Below are 23,601 nucleotides of genomic sequence, written 5' to 3'. Positions count from 1 at the left end.
TATACATCAATGGTATCATCTGCCTAATCCCAATTTTTATGTGAAACAGTAAATCTGAATGTCTAAGTACTTTTCCTCTCATAAGATTAAAATGATATGGCAAGAACTACATTTTACTTTAAAAGTTAATGAAATGTCAAGGTAGCTCCTAATCAAAATATTTTAATTGCATTCTTATGTAACTCCTTGAGTTAACATCACAATAGGAAAAAGTAATAAAAACCCTAAGGAGCTTAAGTAATTAGTTGTTCATTTTAGTTCTAGCTAAAAAATAATTTATTTCTAATAAATGGAAATTGATAATAAATGTGTAAGAAAGAGCTCAATAAAACAGTCTGTGCAGCATTAAAGCAGTGTTTATTTCCCAACCATGTGAGATACATTAGAATCTGCTTCATTTTGAAACTGAAGTCACAACTGATTCTGACATTCTAATTCTGCTACTTTTGTTGCAAAGGATATTTTTTGGCTTTGCCTTTGGGACAAAAGACATAAAGAATTTAAGAAAAAAAAAAGAAAAGGAAAAGCTATGCACTGGTTTCCTCAGCCTTGATGTGCACCCTCACAGGAGTGCCTTTCCATTTCAGGAAATGCTGGACATAATGAAAGCAATATACGACATGATGGGAAAATGCACATACCCTGTCCTCAAGGAAGATGCTCCCCGACAACACGTGGAGACGTTTTTCCAGGTGGGAATGAAAGCAGTCAGGGAGGGAGGGCAAAGTACCTTGACCTACCAAAAAGAATGCCTAGAGTGCTGTTTACAGATGATGACGGAATAGCAGGACGCACACCACCTTACTAACTCCGTAATTTGGGGTTTGAATCTATTATAACAGACACCTGTACTTACTGAACAGTCATGAGTTCCTAGATAGAACACGAAGCGATTCTCATGTTGTACAAATGTTTTCATGTAGTTCCTACAAGACTTTAATGTGGTTTTAAATTCTCAAGAATCTCATTTTAATAGATGAGAAATCAGGGCTGTAAGTTTCAGCAAATTGCCCGAGTCCTGTCATGTTTGTTAGAACACAGGATGTTAGGGAACTCAGGCTTCCCATTACACTGAGGAGGCCACAATCTGCAGTGATTTCACCCGGGGATTGTAGGAAATCAATAGTTCCTCCCAGGTCTTAGCCGCCCCACATAACTAAGCCAATGGGCTGTCTTCTTGAGCCCATGGAATGCAGGAGAGTCCACCAAAAGATACGTCAGTAAGATGTCTTTTTCTTTCTCAACAGAAAATGGACAAAAATAAAGATGGGGTCGTTACCATAGATGAGTTCATCGAAAGCTGCCAAAAGGTGAGGACAAGAGCTGTCCTTTCCATTGTCAGCTACAGTGAGCACACCCAGTTCTGGGTGATACAGAAATCAAATGCATGTACTTCTGCGACAGAGGTGGGCCCAGCACCAGAGCACAGGCACATTTACAAATGCATGCAGTCATTTTGACAGAGTGCCCATCCCGAGGAAGGAAGTGCTCATGCTCTGTTTTTGCTTCTGAAAACCTTTAGAGAGGATTCACTCATGGAACAAACAGACACATACAGACTTGAATTACTCTTCCTGGGGCTGAAGAGACGGCTCAGGAGTTAAGGGCACATACGGCTCTTGGAAAGGACCGGAGTTGAGAGTTCAGACCCTAGAACCCACACCAGGCAGCTCACAATCTCCTGTAAACTCAGCTCCAGGGGACCCAATACCTTCTTCCGGACTCGGTGGGAACCTGAACACAAGTGCACCTGTAGACATACATACACATGATTTTAAAAAAACAAAACTTTAATCTTTCTTAGACTTCATTTACTTATAACACATATATTTATTTATTATGTCTCCATAGAATTAGATATCTACAGCAGCAAACCATGAAAGCCTATATTGAACTATTTTTTTTTACATTTACTTGTGGGAGTTTTTTGGTGGGGGATGGGAATGGGAGTGTACCTCCATACATATGTGGAGTGGGAGTGTGCCTCCATACATATGTGGAATGGGGGGGGGCCTCCAAACATATGTAGAAGGGGAGTGTGCCTCCAGACATGTGTGGAGTGGGAGTGTGCCTCCATACATGTGTGGAGGCGGAGTGTGCCTCCATTCATATGTGGAGTGGGGGTGGTCCTTCAGACATAGGTGGGAATGGGAGGTGCCTTCATTCATATGTGGAATGGGGGGGGGCCTCCAAACATATGTAGAAGGGGAGTTTGCCTCCAGACATGTGTGGAGTGGGAGTTTGCCTGCATACATGTGTGGAGGCGGAGTGTGCCTCCATTCATATGTGGAGTGGGGGTGGTCCTTCAGACATAGGTGGGAATGGGAGGTGCCTTCATTCATATGTGGAATGGGGGGGGGCCTCCAAACATATGTAGAAGGGGAGTTTGCCTCCAGACATGTGTGGAGTGGGAGTTTGCCTGCATACATGTGTGGAGGCGGAGTGTGCCTCCATTCATATGTGGAGTGGGGGTGGTCCTTCAGACATAGGTGGGAATGGGAGGTGCCTTCATTCATATGTGGAATGGGGGGGGGCCTCCAAACATATGTAGAAGGGGAGTTTGCCTCCAGACATGTGTGGAGTGGGAGTTTGCCTGCATACATGTGTGGAGGCGGAGTGTGCCTCCATTCATATGTGGAGTGGGGGTGGTCCTTCAGACATAGGTGGGAATGGGAGGTGCCTTCATTCATATGTGGAATGGGGGGGGGCCTCCAAACATATGTAGAAGGGGAGTTTGCCTCCAGACATGTGTGGAGTGGGAGTTTGCCTGCATACATGTGTGGAGGCGGAGTGTGCCTCCATTCATATGTGGAGTGGGGGTGGTCCTTCAGACATAGGTGGGAATGGGAGGTGCCTTCATTCATATGTGGAATGGGGGGGGGCCTCCAAACATATGTAGAAGGGGAGTTTGCCTCCAGACATGTGTGGAGTGGGAGTTTGCCTGCATACATGTGTGGAGGCGGAGTGTGCCTCCATACATATGTGGGAATGGGAGTGTGCCTCCATACATATGTAGAATGGGAGTGTGCCTCCATACATATGTGAGAATGGGAGTGTGCCTCCATACATATGTGGGAATGGGAATGTGCCTCCATACATATGTGGAGTGGGAGTGTGCCTCCATACATATGTGGGAATGGGAGTGTGCCTCCATACATATGTGGGGGCAAGAAGACAACTTGCAGGGGTGGAGTCCCTTATTCCAGCAAGTGAGTTCCAGGGATTAAACTCAGGTCATCAGGATTTTTAAGAGAATTATCATTGATTCAGTGTACATGGGCAAGAAATGGCATTTTGGCTGAGTCCAGTAATTATTTTCAGTTATAAAAATAAAGAGGGAAAAAATCTGGGGAGAAATCTGGCAGTTACATGCCATACAGAAATCTACAATTAGCTTACCTAGAACCATTTGACTTGATGTATGTTTGGGTAGAGTCATAATTCAGTTGTCAAAATAAACATGAGGACCTCTCCCTTTTTTTCCAATTGCTCATCGGCACTTTCCTCGCCCCGCTTGCTTCTGCAATCACATTTCAAAGGCATGGTCCCGGAGAATTAAAGTGGTGACATCGGCCCATGCTTCAAGAGGTGAAGCATGAGTGGCCCAGCTGCCACTGGCCAGCAATGCACACGGCTCACAAACAGCATTCACCAATACACAGTCCTCACTAACAGCATGCACACACAATTTACAAGTGCTCCTCAATGGCCCAGTCTCTTCCTGTAACTCACTTCTAAGAAATAGGTTAGGCTGAACACAGCCGTGGTGCAGTGGTTTCTCTGGTACCAAGAAACTTCCATTTTAAAGACTCCTAAAGACCACACAGATTTGGCAATAACTGAGAGCCAAAGAGGTAAGATGGCTGCAAACATCGACTACCTGTGTCCTGGAGCCTACATATTCACACACTGCGCCTGGAGTACTGAAGTTCTATTTGCTGCCTTTGACTTGAACTTCACTGTTTCTACCCTGACACTGTGATTTGAGAAATACTCTTGTCCAGCACTAAGCTTTAAATGAAACATTTAAAGGCAAACTCAAAAAGGCATCTATGTGGAGGATAGAGCAATCAGCAGATACATTTATTACCACAGAGCACATGAGCCTCAGCCACACTTAAGGGTACAGCAGGTCGTTCCACAGAGGGAGGGGAGCCGCCACACTTATGGGCACAGTGGTACTTTCCAAGGCAGACATGCTGAATGTAATGGTTTTGTTTCCGCATTACAGGATGAAAACATAATGCGCTCCATGCAGCTCTTCGAAAATGTGATCTAACTTGTCAAATAACCCCCATCCGAACGGACAAATGTGAACTACTCCACCACGCTGACAAGTCGGAGCTACCATTTCTAGCATAGGTTGCTCAGCTTTACACTGAGGCATATTATGCAAACGAGCTTTGTTTTAATATAAAACAATCCCCACAAGGTTTAAGTTTTCCAGTTATGAATCTGCATCTTTTCCACAATGTCACCGAGTTCATGAGATGTGCTAACTCATTTCATACTCTGTGAATATTCAAAAGGAATAGACTCTGGCATATAGTTTTGCTCCTTTAGCCATGGATTAATAATGAGGCTTTCACAGGTCAGTGGTTTTAAAATACCAGTGGTTTTTCCTACTCATTTGTATGTATTCGGTCCTTGGATTTTAAATGGTTTTCTAAACTATTTACATCTGCATTTAATTTTCAGAAAGCAAATTAACTTTCACTTCATTCCATTTATATAACACTAAAAAAGGAAATTTATTACAATTAAAAATCCAAAAAGTACACTCCCAGTTGCTATGGATTCACCACCTTTTTTTAAAGACATTAATTTATCTGGCATTCTTAACAACATTTCAAAAATGAGTTTATTATCAAATGTCAGCAGATGCCTATGGAAATTTATTTTGGTATTTGTTAATTTTCCACATTAAAGCCAAGGCTTGCATAATGCAACTCTGGACCTATTCCGTCTTACAGGTAGACTGTTTTGTATTGTGTTATGAAGTGGAAATTTAAGGTGTCAAACAAACCAAGGATGTTTACAGACGAGCAAAGGGTCAGGATGTCTGTCCTCCAACACAGTAATGCTTATTAACAACCCTAACAGCAGTAAACACTAAGTCCAGCCCTTCCCCTCAATGTCCTCACAATGTTCATTACAAGCCATTCAGGGACAGAGACGCCTTGACTACCCCAAAGCCTACTAGGACAAACATTAAGTAGAATAGATTTTGAAAGCTCCAGTGAGTCTATCATATTGAAAACTGTCACTGAAACTGCATAGAAAATATCAACAATTCATCTGCACCGTATTATGATTTAGCGCATCATAAAATTCCAACAATTCAGATTCCTTCTAGCAATCTTAAGCCACAACTGTAAGGCCGCCACTGCAGTACTATAGATATACACATCTTCCCTGTTTTGTAGAACTATCACAAGGACCAAGAGGCTACAGGAGGAGGAAATTTGCAACTGTCTGCAACAATAAATCAGGTATCTATTCTGGTGTAGAGATAGGATGTTGGAAGCCGCCCTGCTATCACCAGTGTAGAAATTAAGAGTAGTACAGTACATGTACACTGAAATCTGCCACCGCGTGTCTGTGTCAACTCAATGTGCACATTTTGTATTTCAAAAAGGAAAAAAATAAAAGCAAAATAAAGTGTTTATTACTCTACTGTCTGTCATAAATCTTTATATTCTGACAAGTTTTGTAATTACTAGATTAAAACTATCTTATCTTATAGAATGTTCCAGATTGTAGATATTTCGGGGTAGTACAGCACACAAAGAAGAAAATCCAAAGTGAGACCAGGGCTCAGGAGGCTGCTGTAGCTGGCACGGTGGAAGGATGTGACAAGGAACTAGAGGCCTGAGGAACGAGAGGGCCTGACAGACCAGGAAGCAAACTGCTGGAGGACGGGCATTTCTGCAGTGCCGCTCCTCGGAAAGGCTTGTAATCTTTCAACCGACAGCTGCAGGACGAGCTGAAAGAAAAGTGCAAAGAGGCCAACCCAGGCCCTCACGGCCCAGGCTCCCAGGGCCTAGGACGGCTGCATCCACATGCCAGTGCTGCCTGTCTTGTGCTTTCCAAAGTCAGGCTCCACTGCCCTGGGGCTGTGGCCACTCAGGTCCTCTAGCACTGTTCTTGTCAAGAAGACAGATGCCTCGTTCCTATTTTCTCCTTCTCGTCCCCTACTCCTTCCTCTTACAGAGTGACCTAGAGGAGCTTTGAGCACATCAGATATCTAGGCTGTGTCTATAAATCATGTTTTTGAAAAAACCAAGTAACTATTAAATACAAATAAGCACTAGAAAATCAATGAATTAAGATTTATTTTCTGAGTATCTGTATATGTACATCAGTATTTTCAGGCTATGAAATGCAAAAATAACATTTACTTAAATATAATTAATACCTAAAGTTTAGGCAGTTTTAACAAGTTGTAATAAACAACATACTTTCAATAGACTTCTCACATTTAAAAGATTAACCTAGACTACTCAGGAAAGAAATATTCCCAAGCATTCTGCATTATAAAATACATATTTACACATTAGAGTTAATAATGAATTCACAAATATTTACCTACTATCTTAAATTTCTTCAGTCTTGATAATTAATAGTCAAAAAACACTATAAAATAAGTGCACAGCTAAAAACAATCTTCAAATGGGTGTTATAAACAAGAATGTATCAGAAAATACATATGATAGAAATTCATAATGGTTCTTCACACAAATGTCAAAAAAGTGAGGAAACAAAAAAACACTCACAAAATTAAGCTGTTACAGAAGTTATTTTAATTACTTTCCATTATCACCTGTCCTTTTGAGTTGATAAATAGCATGTACTAGGCTTCAACTGGACTGGACACACTCCTAATAGCCTAGTAAGTAATAAACGCTGCCTGTGATTCAGAGTAAATAGAATACAGTTTCCATGGGCACCTGCAGTCAGAGCTTGACGCCTATGGGCAGGAAGATTTGCTGGCTCCCTTATTCAACAGCATACAGAGCAATATGTTGGTATTTTGGATTTGATGATGATAAGACTTCCCTGACAACAGGAAAAAAAAGAAAATTAGCAACATTAGAATCAGAGTTACTCCAGTAACACCATTTAATAACATTTGCAAGTATCCATGACTCGAATACAAGGGAAAAATCAAAATTATGGAATAAAAAGTGGAACTTTGTTCTTAAATAAAATGTAGATAGCTGTTTTGTCTAGAGAAGTAGCTCAGAGCCAGGGCAACGTTTAAAGGCCTTCTCCCCATTACGCATTATCAGACCTGTGCTAAGTACTTCTCTGCACCTCAGTATCTTAATCTTTAAAGGAAGATGCCATCAAAGTCTACCTCAGAGCTTATCGTGGAGACTAAATGAGTTCAGTGCTTTAGATGTACTCGGTGAGTACTCGTCATTAGGTTAAGTCTTACATACTCTAGGAGAGGAAGAAGGAATGTTCCTTACATTCACAAAGGACAGCAAAATATCAAAAGCAAGCACAGTAATAATCAAGTCAGAAGAATGCTGTAGATATAATCTCAACAGAAAACTTTCTTCTGCAATCACAACCGTTATTACTAAAATATATACAAAGGAAAACTATCTAAGATCCCTGTAACTACAAACTCTTCGTCTTAATTCTGTATTAGCAACATTCAAAGCTAACAAGAGTGAGTAGCAATAAAAGGCTCCCTCTCTCCTCTCTCTCTCTCTCTCTCCCTCCCTCCTTCCCTCCCTGCCCCCTCTCTCCAGGACCTTGAATCGGCCAACTATACCCTCTGCAGTCCATCTAAAATTCACAATATGCTGCTTCTAAAATGTATTTCCATTCTAACTACCCCAGCTCCACTATACAGACATCCATGAGATCTCACATTATGGCCCTGCTGCTTTTTCTTGTCCCCAACCAGGGGACGTTTCAGATTAACAAGCTGTGATCATTACTCAGCATCTGTTCACTTGCATTTCACAAAGCAGAGAAGGGCAAATACACCTGGGATTCCGATGCGGAGACTATCACGGGCATTTACACGCAAGTTCTTCATCCTGCTCAGTGGGGACACCAGCCAGCCTGGGAGCTGGTTCTGTACATTTCCCAACCAGTGTCTCAATACTCATTGGCCTCAGGTTCAAATACAACAAAGAAATTCATTTTCTAACAGCCCTTAGGGACTTAATTCTTCATCAAAAACTTTGTGTTCAGCAAACAAATATTAAAATCAATTTTAGAAGTTATTAAAATTAGGCAAATTAGATGATTTAGGAATAGCCATCATAACACTGTATACACCCACAGGTATTTCCTTTAATTCTTTAGAAATACTGAAATGAAACTAAGTTCTATAATGATAAGATAATTACATGTAACTCATCATTAAAATCAGACAAAACACTCTAATATGAACACCTTTCTAAATCAGGAACATACAAATCACTTTCAAATGATAACATCCTACAGTCATAAATTCCCCATATTCTTGTCCCTTGAAAGGTCAGAATAATTGATGGAACTCTATTAATAGAGTGCCTATGTGGCATGTTGACTGGACAACATGCAGTAATATGAAAGGGTCATTTCCATCTACAGGAGATTCTTAAACTCAGAGAAAGAAACCATGGCAAGTTAAAGGGAAAATGGAAAGGCCAGTGTAGCTCAGGGAGTGCCTGCTCAGCAGCCGCAAGGACCTAGAATTTCTCCCTGGTACCAGACAGATACAGAAATAAATCAGAATAAAGGTTAAAAGTACTTTGTTGTCAAGCTCTCTAAATTTGACATCCTTCCTTCTGAACTTGCCAAAGGTCAATCCAAAAATATAAAATAGCTTCAAGAGAAAAACTAGAGCTGCATCACAGAAAACAGCAATCCTTAGCTCTGAAGAGGAATACAGGCCCTGCATTTCACAGTTCCTACTTGCAGCTGAAATGGGCTAACACGCCCTCTACAATCCATTAGGGAAGAGGAAACCGTCTACTCACACTTCCGCCGTGTTGCTCCAGCTTCTGCAAGGTGCTGGTGATCGGCTCTTTGAACTTTTTGTCCATTAGCCTCTTGGAAAGCTTTTGAAGCAAGATTCGGAGAGGAGGATGAAAGGATTTTAAAACATAACAATGTTTGTCATAAGCACAAATAAAACTTTATGAGCATTTAAAATCTCAAGGTTTCAGTAAACATTTCACTAACATTTACATGTAACAAACCCCACTGCATTTCTTTAAACTTGAATTTGCATTATTTCAAGGATGTCGTATCCTACACTATCTGCTATGGTATCAAGGATAAGTTTTCTGGGGCTGAGACACCTCAGCTGGTAAAGTACCTGACTTGCAAGCATGAAGACCTGGTGCACCCCTGAGACCCACATAAAAAGTTTGGGTGTGTGAACTGTGTTTGTCCTCCCAACACCAGGGAGGCAGAAACACAGGGTGGCACAGTGGCTGGACGATCTACCCTAATTGGTGAGCTCTCGGTAAATGAGAAACCCATCTCAAAGAAGGTAGGCAGCATTTCTGAAAATGACACCTGAGGTTGTCCTGTAGCCTCTACATGCATACATACACATATGCACACATACACACACGTGCACACACAAAAAAAGCAAGTGTTCTAAAACATGGCATACTTTTCCATTCTGTCACATGCACGAACACACAGACCGTAACAGAAAGTTACAGCTCTAAAGCACGTATTACCCAACCATAAGAGAAGAGAGGAAAAGTAACAGACCATTTACATGAATAATTCAGTAATAGTGACTGACAGAGCAATCAGACTAGAAGCCACAAGACCACCCATTACTGGGTATGTCCTAATAGGCCACAGTTGGAAAGGTAGACTATTGTTTAAGAAGAGAGCATAGATGAATGAAGACAGAATCACAGTGGTTAATAGGGAAGCAGTACTGTTTATAGATAGTCAAACTGCTTTGATGCCTTTAACCCAACACTCAGGAGGCTGAGGCAGGTGGATCTCTGTGAGTGTGAGCCCAGCCTGGTCTATATAGCAAGTTCTAGGCCAGCCAGGGCTACATAGTGAGACCCTGGTTCAAAAACAAAAAACAAACAAACAAAAAGTTTGTATCCCAAAAACCTAGACATTTCAACTATTACTTCTCTTAGGCAAATGTTTTGGAAACAAATGCAGCCCAGCCAAAACTTCACCACTCATCAAGCACTTAAAAGGCCTGTGCTATAAGCTGGTTTCCGGTATTCTTCGTCCTATACATGAAAGCAACCCAGCAGGACTATTTCATAGCACTGTGTACTGCATAGTAAGGCCTGTCAGCCTAGGAAGTTTACAGGCAGGACTGGCCCTTGTCCCTACTTCCTGAAGGGCAGGTTCAAAGCTCTTAGAATGCCCTACCAGAAAAGAGTGTCTGTGTCAACCTAAAGACTTTAAGCTATACCAGACAGTCTATGCTGACATGTGATTTATGGTGGGGGCCTTGGGCCACAGAATGTCAGCTACATTCTGAAGAGGCTACACACCACTGTCAAGCACACATGTAGACACCATGCTTAAGTGACAGACACCAAAATAAATCCTGGACTCCCAATTTTTGTTGGTAACCCTCCATGCATGCTCCCACGCACTGCTGCTGGAAGAAGCCAGCGCTATCTGCACTCCCCGGGGTGGGGGTAGCAGAGGTTCTGGCTGCAGCACCCTGGGCTCTGTTCACTGTGCTTCTCAATCAGCACATTCTAATCTGCATCTTCTGTAATAAATTTAATGTAACATATATGCACTGAGAATCTCAAAATGAAAAAGAAAAACAAAACCAAAGTAATGAATGGCTTTGGTGAGACATAATCACACAAAAAGCTGTGTGAACAGGGCTTCTAGCTCATAGCTAATCAATATGCAGTAAATAGCTATACTTCTCAGTAAGTTTTATTTCAAGTTTTATTTACTTTTATTTTAAACCTAAAGTCAGCTCTTATAGGCCCTTTCCATAAAAAGGAGAATATTAAAGAAACACTCTCCACTGATTAAAATATTTCATGATTTATAAAGTATGATCTGCACTTGTTGGCAAGGGTAAATGCTAACACTGATTGCCAACCAGACTGGACAGAGAAGAGCCTAGGTAAATGAAGCAGGCCTTGGGGTTTGTCTATGAGGTTGTTTCCACAGAGTGTCAGATCATGAGGGCTCTGACCAATGACTGGATTAATCCTCCTTGGCTTCCTACAATGATAGCATTACTGGGAGGTAGAAAAGAGTAGGGGGTGGGACCTCTGGAGGAAGTAGGTTACTGAGATGTAGTATCCTTTCCCCTTCTTGTCTCAGTTTGTTTCCTGTTCATATGATGTAACCTGCTCCACTCTACCACATCCTTCCTGACATGAAGGACTGACACCTGTGAAACTCTGAGCCAAAATAAATCTTTCCAACTTTTAGGATGTTTCTGATAAGTATTTTACTGACATGACAAGAAAACTACTTTTCAATAAAGGGGATAGATTTTTTTGAAGGCTTTAAGACAGTTTACTGATTAATTTGAAGTCTTAAATTATGAAGACCATATATCCAAGCAGCTCTAATCTCTACAGTACTCACACTGGTGAGCAAGTGTTTCAAGTGGTCATTCAGAGATGGTCCAACAACAACACTCAGCTGTACCAGTGCACTTAGCCCTCTTTCAAACACGTCATCATCCAAATGGCCCTGCAGGGACAGGTATGGTACAAGAATTGGGGTGGGGGTGGGGAGAATGAAAGGGGGTGTGTTAGGAAAAGGGCAAGCAGGGGGTGGGGAAGGAAGAGTAAACATTTAAACATTAGAAGATGATCAATCAACAGCAATTCTCAGAAATAAACTAATGCAGCATATCCTGGGGCAAAAAAAAAAAAAAGATTTCAGTGAGACTAAAGCATTAACTAAAATGTACCTAGCAAATAATATACAAATGGACTTCTTTGAGGTTCATTATTTCCTCTAATTACTCAAATGTTTATTTTTAACTACAATACAGTTAGTATATTCTCTAAAGGGAACTTTAAATGCACAGTCATCAGGCCCAGAGTAACAGTGATTTGAGTGCAATACATGTCAAAACCACAGGTAAAGAACTATTTGTACATAAAATGGGAGTGCAAGGGAGCATCCAATATTCTGCATGAATCAGTTTTCATCTAAATCGTGTGATTGGAAATAAAAGAAGTCCAGTGAAATAAATGACATACCAGAGCTGCCTTCAGCACAGGGATCAGTCTAGGTAGCAAAGGTACAGCCTTTTCAGGAGCGCCTTTGACCAAGAGCAATTCCCGAAAGCCTTCCTTTGACACAAAAGTATATGGATGCTTAGTCTCTCTCAGACCCTGCCAAGACAAAACAAAACATGATTCACTATCATTTTATTATCTTAACATCAGAAAAACTTAATCCTTCTAGCTGAAGTGAAATCAAAAGTTTGACTGTTTTCCAAATAATAATGCAAAATTTCAATTATATACAGAAACTGCCTAACTAAGAGACATATAAAAGATAATCAAATAAAAAACTAAAAGGAAAAACAGAAAGGAGAAGAAAACTAAAGAAAAAAGAAAAAAAATTTTAAAAAGCACAGAAGGAAAAAGGGAAAGGAGAGGTAGAGGGAAAGTAAAGCAACTTATGAATGAAAACAAGAAGAAAAAGTCACTAGACTGTGAAATCACCGTGTATGCTAAACACTGTCTGAAAGACAGCAAAATGCTCGGTGTGTTTCTAAGCATCCCTCAGGTGGTCCTTGGTATTCGACCTTCAACTTGTTCAATGAGTTCCTAAAATATCCTTCATTCCTATTTAGGGTATGTATTAAGATGTTTAGATAGCAAAGCCCACACTAAGGTGAAAGCCACTGTTACAATTTAAGTGCTTTGTTTTTCCCAGTAGATTACAATTTGAAAATCCAGGGGGGAAAAAAATGTGCACAGAATTTCTCACTGCGTCTTTCTGCCTAAATATACCAGAAAACAAGTTGACAGCACTTTATGACTTAATCAATTACTAGTCAAAAAAAAAGGGGGGGGGGGACATCTGACTTAAACCAGCAGCAACGTCAGGCACAGAAACACTAGTTTCCAAATGCTTTGTCTGTTTGACCTGAGTATCTGCCTCCAAATAGTGAGCAAGCATCCACTTTCCTGTGTTATCATGTTTTTGAAAACGATGTCACCAAGCATGGGGAAGTAAGATAAACACAGTCTATCATTCCAACAGTACCTATTATCATGTTCATTTTGAAGATGGAAAGGTACACACACCCACACATACACATAGGCACACAAATGAATGAATAAGTAAGTAAACGTAAAAGAAAACAGGAGATTTTATGTAGAATAAAGTCAGAACCTCTTTAAACTAAAGCACCATGTGTCCCCTAGGATTAGTTTGAATATGCAGTCACCACTAGTTTGATTAGTCTAAAACACAGTTTGCTATTGTTTGTAAGAGATCTAAAGTGAAAAAAGAAAACTAAAGAAATGTCACTGCAGAATCTCTAGTGTCAAATTAAAGGGCTTTCATCAAATTTAGGCTACCCATTAAAAAATACATTTTTATAATACATATAATACATTATAAACCAAAATAAATCAACATTCTCTGTTACAACAAGAAGTAACAGAAAAGTTACTGTTCACAGTAACTGTTAAGTTCTGTAAATTCACAGAAATGAATAAATGTACTTAAAATTCTATAGGAGGAACCAAGAGAATTTGATGTCATCATTGTAATTTTTAAAATCTTCATTGGGAAATTTTTTCTTCTTGCCAGGCATGATAGAATACATGCCTGTAGTACCAGGCAGAGGCAGGCACATAGATCAAGCCAGCCTAGTCTACATAGGCAATTCCAGGCCAGCTGGGGTTACAGGGAGACTCTGTCTCAAACACCCAATAATAATTAATTTTTTTCTACTATCATTTAATCTCACCCAAAATTTTTATAGGAAAGGTAAATACTCCTTTAAGTAAATGAAACACCAGAGTTCTTTCACATGTTTTCACTTAGATTATTACTTATTATTACTCTGATTTGTTTTACAAATATCACATTGCTTAAACAGGATAAATATCATCAATTTTAAACATTTGCTTCTTAATGACAACAAATGATCCTGAACTCTTTAAAGATATTGCTGATTCATCTGAAGCTAAGACTCTGCCAACATTTTTCTTCCTGACATTTTTGTTAAATTACAAAAATGCTACACTACATAACAGATCCCACCAGAAGCTTTTGGAAGAAGTCTCTCAGGACAGTTCCATGATACACTATGAGAAACACACAGCTAAACTCACAGCTGGAGCTTTCCTTAAAGGGACATATGGGAATTCAGTAGCATTTAGTATCAATTACCCAAAAGGCACCACATTATCAAAACTGGTTGTAGACATAAGGAGTCATTGTTTGAATCTAGCTGCACAGCTCTGGATTATTAACCTAGTACTAATCACAGTCATCTGGAAGTAAGCAATGCATCATTCACTTAATTTATACAAATTCCATGTTTATAAAACTGGTTAATCCATTATTTATAATATACATGTATATATATATGCATGTATGTATGTATGAAACAATTACAGTTACTTCCTTAGGGACCCCAACATTTTAGTGCCTACTGCTTGATCTTTATCTCAAAAGTACAGAATGAGATTTACTTATAAGCTACAAAATAACAGTGCTATTTTAGAAATAGTTTTTTTTCTATTAACATTCAGGAGAAATGGGGTATTTTACCTCAGCTAAAGTAATTAGAAGAGGATCAAATGGAAGAATTTCAGGAGGGCATTCCCACCGTAATCTGTGCTTTACTGAGCCATGTACCAATCTAAAATACAAAAGTCAGTGAATTTAAGAAAAGACCCTGCAGCACATATATACAAGCAGGGAGTGAGCTTGTAACATAACCCTCTTCACAGAGCAGGACCATACTAGAATCACTTTGTAATATACAATAATATCATGATGCTACGGACAGACAAACCAATGCACAGAAGCCTTTAAATTCCTTTTCCACAAAATTGTTCAGCAAGCTCCTATTAAACTTAGTTATGGCATTTAAGCATGTTACTCTCTGTGAATCTTGGTGTACATGTTTCACTGATCTCTCAGACATAGTTATAAAACAGGTAACCTACACAAAATGAAACCATGAAAAAATCAGAAATGGTCATGTTTTATAAAGAATACTTTAACAGAGCTCATTTAATCTTAACACTAATAATCTGAAGGCAAATCAGTTTAGTATATAAGAAAAAGAAGAAAACTGAAGCCAGGTCGGTGAAGTGGGCCCTCTGAGGTCACAAGAGGTCCCTGAAGTAGGGTCTCTGGTTGTCTATCCTAACCCCCAAAGCAGTTATTGAAGCATAATTTAAAATATATCACTACTACCAGTAATGGTGGTATACATCTTAAGTCCCAGCCTTCAGGAGTCAGAGGCAGGCAGATCTCTGTGAGACCAAGACCAGTGTGGTCTACACAGAGTACCAAGCCAGCTGGGGCTACAGAGACCCTGTCTCAGAAAACAAAACAGAACAAAACAAACAAACAGATACAAATATATCACCACTATCACAAGAGCAAATTCACTGACCATTCCTAACCACTCAAGCTCTACCTTCCGGTGATCTTCATAACAGCAAGAGGCCTTGCTATGCTAATAGTTTTCACAGTTTTTTTTAGCAAAACCCAATTACTCTAGTAGAAGACATTGAAGAGCTTTAAAATAAAACAAAGCTTCAATTTAGACTTCTTTTTCTTGGGACTCGTGTAGACCAGGCTTGCCTCAAAACCACTAAGGAGCTGGGTATGGCCTTGAACTTCTGATTTTCCTGCTTCTATTGTGGGAATTAAAGGTGTACCCGACTCCACCCAGTTCATGTAGCGCTGGAGATAGAACCCAGGGCTTCATGCATGCTAGGCAGATGCTCCACCAAATGAGCTATGTCCCTAACCCTTCAATTAGAATTCAATTTAGAATCTAAGTAATACTAAATTCAAGAACAGCTCTTGAGCTTATTTTTCATTCTAAATTTGAACATACTATTAAAAAACTGCACTTGTAAAGTTTTAGAACCAAAAAAAAAAAGAACAGATGAACTGATGTAATTATGCTTTCCATGATGTAAATAAAATTTTCCATCATGCAGAACCGGATAAAACTGAACATTCTCTGAAGAATGTATCTAAAAAGCAGCAAATACAATCACATGTGCTTACTAAGAAATTACTGCACATGCTGCCAACTTTTACTTTAACATTTAACAAGATAGGATATTTTTATTTGCAACTTACAGAACCATATGAATGCTTGCAAAGACTGTGCCAAAGTAGCTCATTCAATTTCTTCAACTACTTTTTTGTTTACTATAGAGCTCAATAATTACATATTGGAATTAAGGTGGCCTTTTTCAACAATGTCCAGGGATCTATACCAATCCAACAGTCGAAGCAGGAAGTCACCTTTACTTCAATCTCACTGGTATGGTAAATAAAATTTTCAATAAATTTAAATTGAACAATGTATTGATTTTATTCAATTATTCTGAACAGTCAGCTACACATTGTATTGATTTACCTGCAGGGAATGCCTCCTTTGGAGTAAATAGCTGCAAATGCAGAAGGGGTTCGGGACTGTTCACCAAACTGAAATTGAAAAAGGAAGATATTACCCCCTCTTCCACCTAGTGATATGTAATCAATTTTAATCCTGCTGGGATCAAAGAACCGCTCTGACTTAGAAAACAGTGCTGTTTCACATCCTGCTCAGCCACGTGACTGAGAACATCCCACAACCAAGCAGTGCACTTGTTTTCCTAACCTCTAACTCGGTTCAGAGGTTTGCCGGGGAACGAAACCGAGGATGGACAGCCTTTCCACTCTTTCCACCTCCTGCATTTCAAGGTGAGGGTTCGATAAAGAAGACGTGTGAAGAACAGGGAGAGTAGATTTGTTTTTAATCACCAGAGTATATCCTACATGCCCTCCAGCCAAGATTCGATGTTGTGCAAGCCAGAGAATCCATATAACTTCTCTCAACTGGCACTGTGCTTCTATGAGGCAAAGAATTTGGATCTGCACAGTCAAAGATCTTGAGCAAGTCTCATAAACATAGATCTGAACATACCCAGATTACAAAACTCATTATAGCTTTGCTATACATTATTTTGAGAAGAGACTGATTCTATACCTACAGTGATGATTTAAGAGATGGTCATCACAAATTGAACAATTGAAATATATACTTTCATTACAATGGAGAGACACTTTAGAATTTAATAACAAAAAGCAAATAGGCAGTATTCTGAACAAAAACATGTAGTTGTTTAAATTACAAAATACAAATTTGTTAACTTATCTTAAAGCTATAAAGAGCTTATTTTTAAAGGTCATGTCCATATCCAGCTATGGTAACGAACACTTTTAATCCCAGCACTTGGGAGGCAGAGCAGGTGGCTGTCTATGAGATCGAGGCCAGCCTTGTCTACATAGCGAGTACCAGGCCAGTTGAGGCTACAGGGAGATCCTGTATCAAAAAAAAAAAAAAAAATCACGTACAGAAGTTAAACTTTTAAGTGACTTACTGATAGGATTATATGAATGGAACTTTAACAAAATTGTACATCTTTCTAGGAAGAACTGGAGCCAGGTGAGTAAAGCATTCTTACTGCTATGAATTATTACTCGGAGTAGGGACGAAGTTTTTAAGCGACTCTGTCATTGTTTTCAGGAAGAAAAAAAAAAACTTAATTCCAAACTTGCATTCCTGTGCTGAACCATTCTGAATGCTGGTCAGAGCCCCCTCCATTTGCTAATCTTGAGGTGCTGAGGAAGGAAGAGTGCATGGAAAGCATAAAGAAGAGACAACGTGCAAGTGGGAGTGACAAGGTGCAGGGTGAGCCAGCCGGCCATGGTCCCATCTCTAATGCTAATGAATACACTGGGTTTCACTTGTCATATTCTGACTGCCACCATAATCAGTCAAGAGCATCAGCTATTCTCAGTCTTCAAAGCTAAAAGCAATGTAACCATGGCCACACAGCTGAGCATGGGCTACACAACACCTGGGGCTGTGACACAGACATGCCGATTTCTGGAAAATTCATTTTCACACAATTTATGCATTTGTATATGCAAAAATGTTCTATTTTGTTAGGCTGCGTTGAGAGAGCAAAAGGAGACTAATATTGTAATAGGCGTTCTGGTGGAGTGAATTTATAGAACATTAAGGAATGGTTGGAGGACTTTATGCAAGTATAAACACCTGTAAGTAGACCAGCCCACCCTCAAATACGAGCTAATTCACCGATATGAGGGAGCGGCACAGAAAACAGAAAATAAAGCTGGCATGCAATTCACGCTTTGCAGAGTTCACCAATGAATTCAATGAGACATAACAAAATTAACTCCACTAGCTCAAAACCAGCAAAAAGGAGACCCATGATGGCATTCAGAATGGTTCTTTTTTTGTACTCACCGGGTTAATTGTTTTGGGGTTAAGTTTATCACTTGGCCGAGGATGAAGTCTTCTTGCAGGCTCCTGAGACCTGGTTGAGGATTTGCTCCGCTGAACTGGAGTCCGGTGTCTCATCTGTGCACTTGAGGACGCTCTTTGATCATAGTTACCTAGAGAAAATACAACATCAATACAAGACATGAATGCAAAAACCTGATCCCGAAGTCATGTGAAACGCAGACTGTCTCCGCAGCCAACCTGGCCCCTTCCTCAGGAAAGGCAAAGCTCTGTACCTGTCACTCTGCTTCTCAAATGCACAGCTCCAGGGCAGTCTGATTTCTGCATCACTTCCCTTCCACCCCTGCAATAAAATGGAACAATGTGAGCACACAAAACACAGAGGACAGACAGAAAATTACAGCATGGAGCCAACTAAAGATACAAAATTGTATCAACTTCAACAATTTCAGTAACAGCAAAAACAACACAGAAAAAAAGGTTCGAAATGTGACAGTGATATTTAACTACGAAAGAGGGTATGAGCACTCCTTGTAATTTACAGCTACTCTCTGAAAGAAAAGATATACAGAAGTTTTCGTTTGACAAATACAAGGAATTCACTTGCAGTCTTCTGGCGACATTAGATAAGCGGATGTCTGGAAGCACGGTTGCTCCACCTCCTACCTCTTCCATCTTCTCTGGCCTGTAGATTCCTCTCAAGTCCTAAGCACCAAATGCTATCTGCAAGTGGTGGTCTACTTTGCCAGTGACACCATGAACGCTCCTACGCAGTTTACTACAAGCTCTTCGAACTGAACACAACTAAAGCTGAGATTACTCTTTGGAAGTAACATATCACTTGGCAATTTTAAAAAAGATTTGTGTGAGCACAGGTGCCTGCAGAGTCCAGAAGAGGCCACCTGAGCCCCTGCAGATGGAGTAATAGGTGGCTGTGAGCAGCCTGACTTGGGTGCTGGGACCCAAACTTGGGTCCTCTGCAAGAACATCAGGTACTCTTACCTGATGAGCATCTCTCCAGCCCCTTACCTGTTAATTTAAGATGTGAGCAGTTTCCTGTTTCCCAAACTAAAAATCTTGGGATCATCACTATCTCTTTTCCCCACTGTCAACACTCAACTTTATGGGTGTAGTGAGGGAGACGCTCTGGGTTCAAATCTGAGACTGCGTACCGAAAGGGGGCTTTTCAAATGTGTGAGGATATACTGATTCTGAACTCCCTGGGTTTCTCTTCTGCAGGACAAACACTGATAGGTTCTTAAATGAGTCCTGTCATGAAATGGCTAGCTTAACCTACTTGACAAATCAAAAATCTTCAAAAGGTCCATGAAACAGGAGTTTAGGCAATATTCAAACATGGTACATTCATATGCCATGCCAAGATGAACTGAATGTAAGATCATTTCTACACAAATATTTTAAATTCCAGTTTTTGTCCCTTAATATACTGATCTCATAGTCTCAACTATCAGTAGAAGTCTTTCTCGTATCATTTTACCTTCCTCCCCAAGGCATTTTCTAGTAATAATGAAAACCTCATTAAAGTTATCAGATTGTAACTAAAATAAGCTAACACAAGCTTTGAACATGTTAGCCTGCTCTAGTGCATTTCTGTGATCACTCAAGTGTTTACTATTCTGCCAGACTCAGAACTAGTTCCAGAAGCTGCTACAGAGAGAATGATGACTGCAGTTTTTGTTAAACTCCTCCACTCTCTAATTAGGAATAATTTCAGTAATCTAAGCATTAACAAAGACTAGGAATATTTGCCATACAGTTAGGTTCGGTGACTTTTAGCTACTATAATTTTCTTTACAATGGTATGCTCCAACTTGGATAAGATTCCCCCAAAGGCTCAGGAGTTAAAGGCCTAGCTACCAGCCTCCCTCTGTGATGCACATCTACAGTAATGTGCAGCTTCACCATAGGCCCCAAAGAAACAGCCACGTGACTATGGCCTGAACCCTCCAGAATATGTGCCCCAAAAAAACCCTCTCCTCCTTTTCTGTTGATTACCAGAGGTATCTCTTCAAGAACAGAGACTTACATAGCATTAACAACAACAGTGTGGTCAATGTGACAAAATGCTTTCTTCTTTTTGACAACTTTAACACTTTGAGTTGCATTAACTTGAAGATTCATTAAGTACAATTTATTTTCACGATAAATTGCAGCAGCTATTCTAGTGAAAAGGACACATAAATGCCCAAGTACACACAGAAAACGTGCAGTTAGCCATATAAAATAGGGCACATTTTTCAGTCCTATCTACCAGTTGTGTGTGTGGTGTGTGTATGCAAGTTCATATGTATGTGTACGCACACAAGTAGAGGTCTAAGATGGTTGTCTTTTTCAATAGCTCTCCATCTATACACTAAGGCAGGGTCTCACTGAACTCAGAGCTCACCTTTTTTGTCAGTCTAGTTAGTCAGCTTCCTCCAGGGATTCCCCGTCTCTCTCCCACATGCTGGGATACCAGGGGGGGTCACCACATCCACTCGGCTAATCAAAGGATTTGGGGAATCTAAGAACTCACATTTTACCACCAGAGTCATCTCCCCAGCACTGCTTTATATGCATATATATATATAGTTTTTAATAATTTATTTTTGTTTTTAGTTTACCTGTGTGAGTATTATCTGCATGTATGCAAGCATGCCCATGTCATACAATGCAATGCCCATGGAGGTCAGAAGAGGGCGTCAGATTTCGTGGAACTGGAGTTATGGACAGCTTGTAGCCATGTGGGTGCTGGAAACCAAACCCGGATCCTCTGCAAGAGCAGGCAGTGCTCTTAGCCATTGAGTCATCTCTCCAGTCCCCTTACTTTATATTTTAAATGAGTTCAAAAGCTACTGAATCTCTTTATTTGAAAGGCTTTTAAACACACTAAAAAATTGAGTTCTCAAAGGTTTTAAATATTCAAGGTAGTTTGTGTGTGTGCAGTTGTGTTGTATGTGCATGTATATGGGTGTGTATATGGGCATGTACATGGGTGTGTAGGTGGGGGAATCCATGGAGATGAGAAAGGGTGTCTCCTATTGCTCTAAATGGTTTTTGGGGACAGGGTCTCTCACTGAACCTGGAGCTTGAGGAGTCAGCTAGGCTGGTCTGCAAGTCCCTGGGATCTACCTGTTTCTGTCCCCTGCCACCACCAGTGCTAAGGCTACAGCTATGCTCCATAGTACCTGGCTTTTAAGTGTAAATAGGCGCTGGTCCTCATTCTTACACAAGCAAGGACTTTACCCATTGGGCTGGCTGCCCAGCCTCCAACAAGGTAGATTTTATGTGTAATACCCGTATGTAATTTTTAGCAACAAAAACACATTTCTACACACACATTCAAAATGCCCAAGTAAGGGAATTTCTTTAGAAAACAACTCACTTTTCCACTTGTTAAAAATATCACTCTTTAGGACTGCTCAGTGATGAAGTGTAATGGTTGCTCTTGCAGAGGACCCGGATTCGGTTCCCAGGTTCCCAGCACCCACATAGCAACAAACAAGAGTCTTAACTCCAGTCCCAGGAAATCTGATGCCCTCTTCTGGCCTCCACAGGCATTGCACAATGGTACACTTAACAAACATGCAGGTAAAACACTCATACACATAAAAAAAAAAATTAAAAATATCATTCTCTACTTGAAAAGTCAAACTAAGTGTGCTAAGTTCTTAAAAACAGCATAGCCCTGGAAGCTCATGACTGATAAGTATTGTCTATAAAAGAAAAAAAAAATTCATTCGTTTTTTTGAGTGCTTTTCAGTAACATGACAAGGGCAGAGAAGTCACAGAAATAAATGAAGAGGGGAACAGCATTTCATTATAAATCCTATCCAAATCACCACAAAATCATCTCATTCTTAGGATTCCAGATACAAGAATCCATAAATAAATATGGAATGCCAAAATTATGTCACAATGTCACAGCAAAAAAAGGCAACAAAACTCCATTGTTTTTCCCTCGGTTTCACTGGGCACGGCAAGTCACTTATAGGGCTCTGAGGGCACCTGAACCAATGCTAGGAAACCATACTGTCATTGTTTTACAAATATAAAATAATTTTTCTCTATAGCAAGCCCCCCGCCCTCCGTTATCTCAGACCACTGCACTGAACTGTTTGCTGAGGCCTCTGGGTGAGATGGCCCCTTGAAATATCTAGAAACTTCCAAATGTTCAAAAGGCGCTCAGCTAAAGAAGTTGTGTTCCATCTCTAAAGCTCCTTCAAAGCCCAACGGACATGGGGCGAAAGGTCACACATCCCAATCTCTTCTAAACTCTGCTTTCCACCTTTCCAACATCTCTACCATCCCCAGCCGCACCCATTTCCAAATACCTAAGGCCAGTTCAGCTGCAGGACGGCGATCAAGTTGGAAAAGAGGAAGCGTGTAGAAACCAGAGGACAAAAAGAAGACACTAGAAAATAGGGGCATGGAGTGGGCAGACGCCAATCAAGCAGTGCCTGATGCTGGAAACTCAGGACTCCCGCGCTCCAGGTCCTTAGCAACGGGTTCAGGCTGCTCTAGCAACAAAACAGCGAACAGAAGCCGCCGGCACCGGGAGGACCCGCACGCCGAGCCCCGCGCCCCACCCCGCCGCGCCCGTCTACCCGCCTCGGCTTGCACACGCCACCGCCTGGGTAGGGCCTGCGCCCCGCTCAGCGACAACACCGCACTCCCGCCGCGTCCGCCAGGATCCAGGAAACGGGCGCTTCGCAGTTTACGCTTCCGGCGCCGTGCAGTGACGTTAGACGCCGCCTCTCCAGCAAAACCATAGATAAGGAGGTCGGAGAAGCGCCTGCCGCTGAGGGTTGCCTGGCAACCAGGTGCCTGCCCACTGCAGCGCTAGCTGGTCTCCCTGGCAGTTTCTATAGACAAAGGAGCCCCTGGTGCCAGGCCTTAGAAGAATGAGTTTCAGACGGAGACACATAATGGCTCCAGCCCTTTACGCGACCTCTCTCCAGTCCGGGTGCTTAATTCAGAGTTTCTCACCGACGTCTGCTGGCCTCCATCTGTCTTGCCTTACCTCCTGACAGCCTGGGATTATGAAATGCGGCCAGCAGTCTTCTGTCTGGCCAGCTGTGGAGATTCTTTTAGCTTCCTGTCCTGTCTAGCTGTTTTCACGAGCCCTGCTG

The 23,601-nt window shown here is 40.8% G+C and overlaps 2 protein-coding genes across 4 annotated transcripts in view; one reads left to right on the top strand and one right to left on the bottom strand.

Annotated features, from left to right (window-relative positions):
- The window catches only part of Kcnip4 (potassium voltage-gated channel interacting protein 4), a gene marked incomplete at its 5' end in the record, with an annotated part of 143,700 nt that extends 137,053 nt beyond the window's left edge, over nt 1–6,647 (top strand). Inside the window, 3 exon segments of the mRNA XM_017797199.2 lie at nt 588–692; nt 1,248–1,310; nt 4,232–6,647. Of these exon segments, the coding sequence (XP_017652688.1) occupies nt 588–692; nt 1,248–1,310; nt 4,232–4,279 (216 nt within the window).
- Nucleotides 6,648–6,780: 133 nt separating this feature from the next.
- Nucleotides 6,781–23,183, bottom strand: Pacrgl (parkin coregulated like). Of its 3 annotated transcripts, none has more exons than XM_008829315.3 (9): nt 23,081–23,183; nt 18,745–18,812; nt 18,473–18,621; nt 16,574–16,641; nt 14,734–14,824; nt 12,195–12,329; nt 11,569–11,676; nt 8,988–9,068; nt 6,781–7,059 (listed from the first exon to the last, which is right to left on the bottom strand). In XM_008829315.3, the coding sequence occupies exons 2-9, from the start codon at nt 18,794–18,796 to the stop codon at nt 7,003–7,005; spliced, it is 741 nt and encodes a 246-aa protein (XP_008827537.1). In that variant the 5' UTR covers nt 18,797–18,812; nt 23,081–23,183; the 3' UTR covers nt 6,781–7,002. The 3 variants fall into 3 exon arrangements, with proteins under 3 accessions (XP_008827537.1, XP_008827536.1, XP_029417577.1); XM_008829314.3 differs by lacking the exon at nt 23,081–23,183 and adding an exon at nt 22,804–23,073; XM_029561717.1 differs by lacking the exon at nt 11,569–11,676.
- Nucleotides 23,184–23,601: the final 418 nt, after the last annotated feature.

Source organism: Nannospalax galili, unplaced genomic scaffold (assembly GCF_000622305.1).
Source record: "Nannospalax galili isolate Female #2095 unplaced genomic scaffold, S.galili_v1.0 scaffold874, whole genome shotgun sequence".
In the NCBI taxonomy this organism is placed as follows: domain Eukaryota; kingdom Metazoa; phylum Chordata; class Mammalia; order Rodentia; family Spalacidae; genus Nannospalax; species Nannospalax galili.
This window is presented reverse-complemented; position numbering and strand designations above follow the sequence as displayed.

Excerpts from the sequence above, each read along its gene's own strand:
- Pacrgl (XM_008829315.3), bottom strand. The coding sequence starts at position 18,796 with ATGCAGAAATCAGACTGCCCTGGAGCTGTGCATTTGAGAAGCAGAGTG. Across the intron at positions 11,677-12,194 it reads CTGTGCTGAAGGCAGCTCTG|GGCCATTTGGATGATGACGT; the intron begins GTATGTCATTTA and ends CTGTCCCTGCAG. Across the intron at positions 7,060-8,987 it reads TGGAGCAACACGGCGGAAGT|GGAAGTCTTATCATCATCAA; the intron begins GTGAGTAGACGG and ends TCCTGTTGTCAG.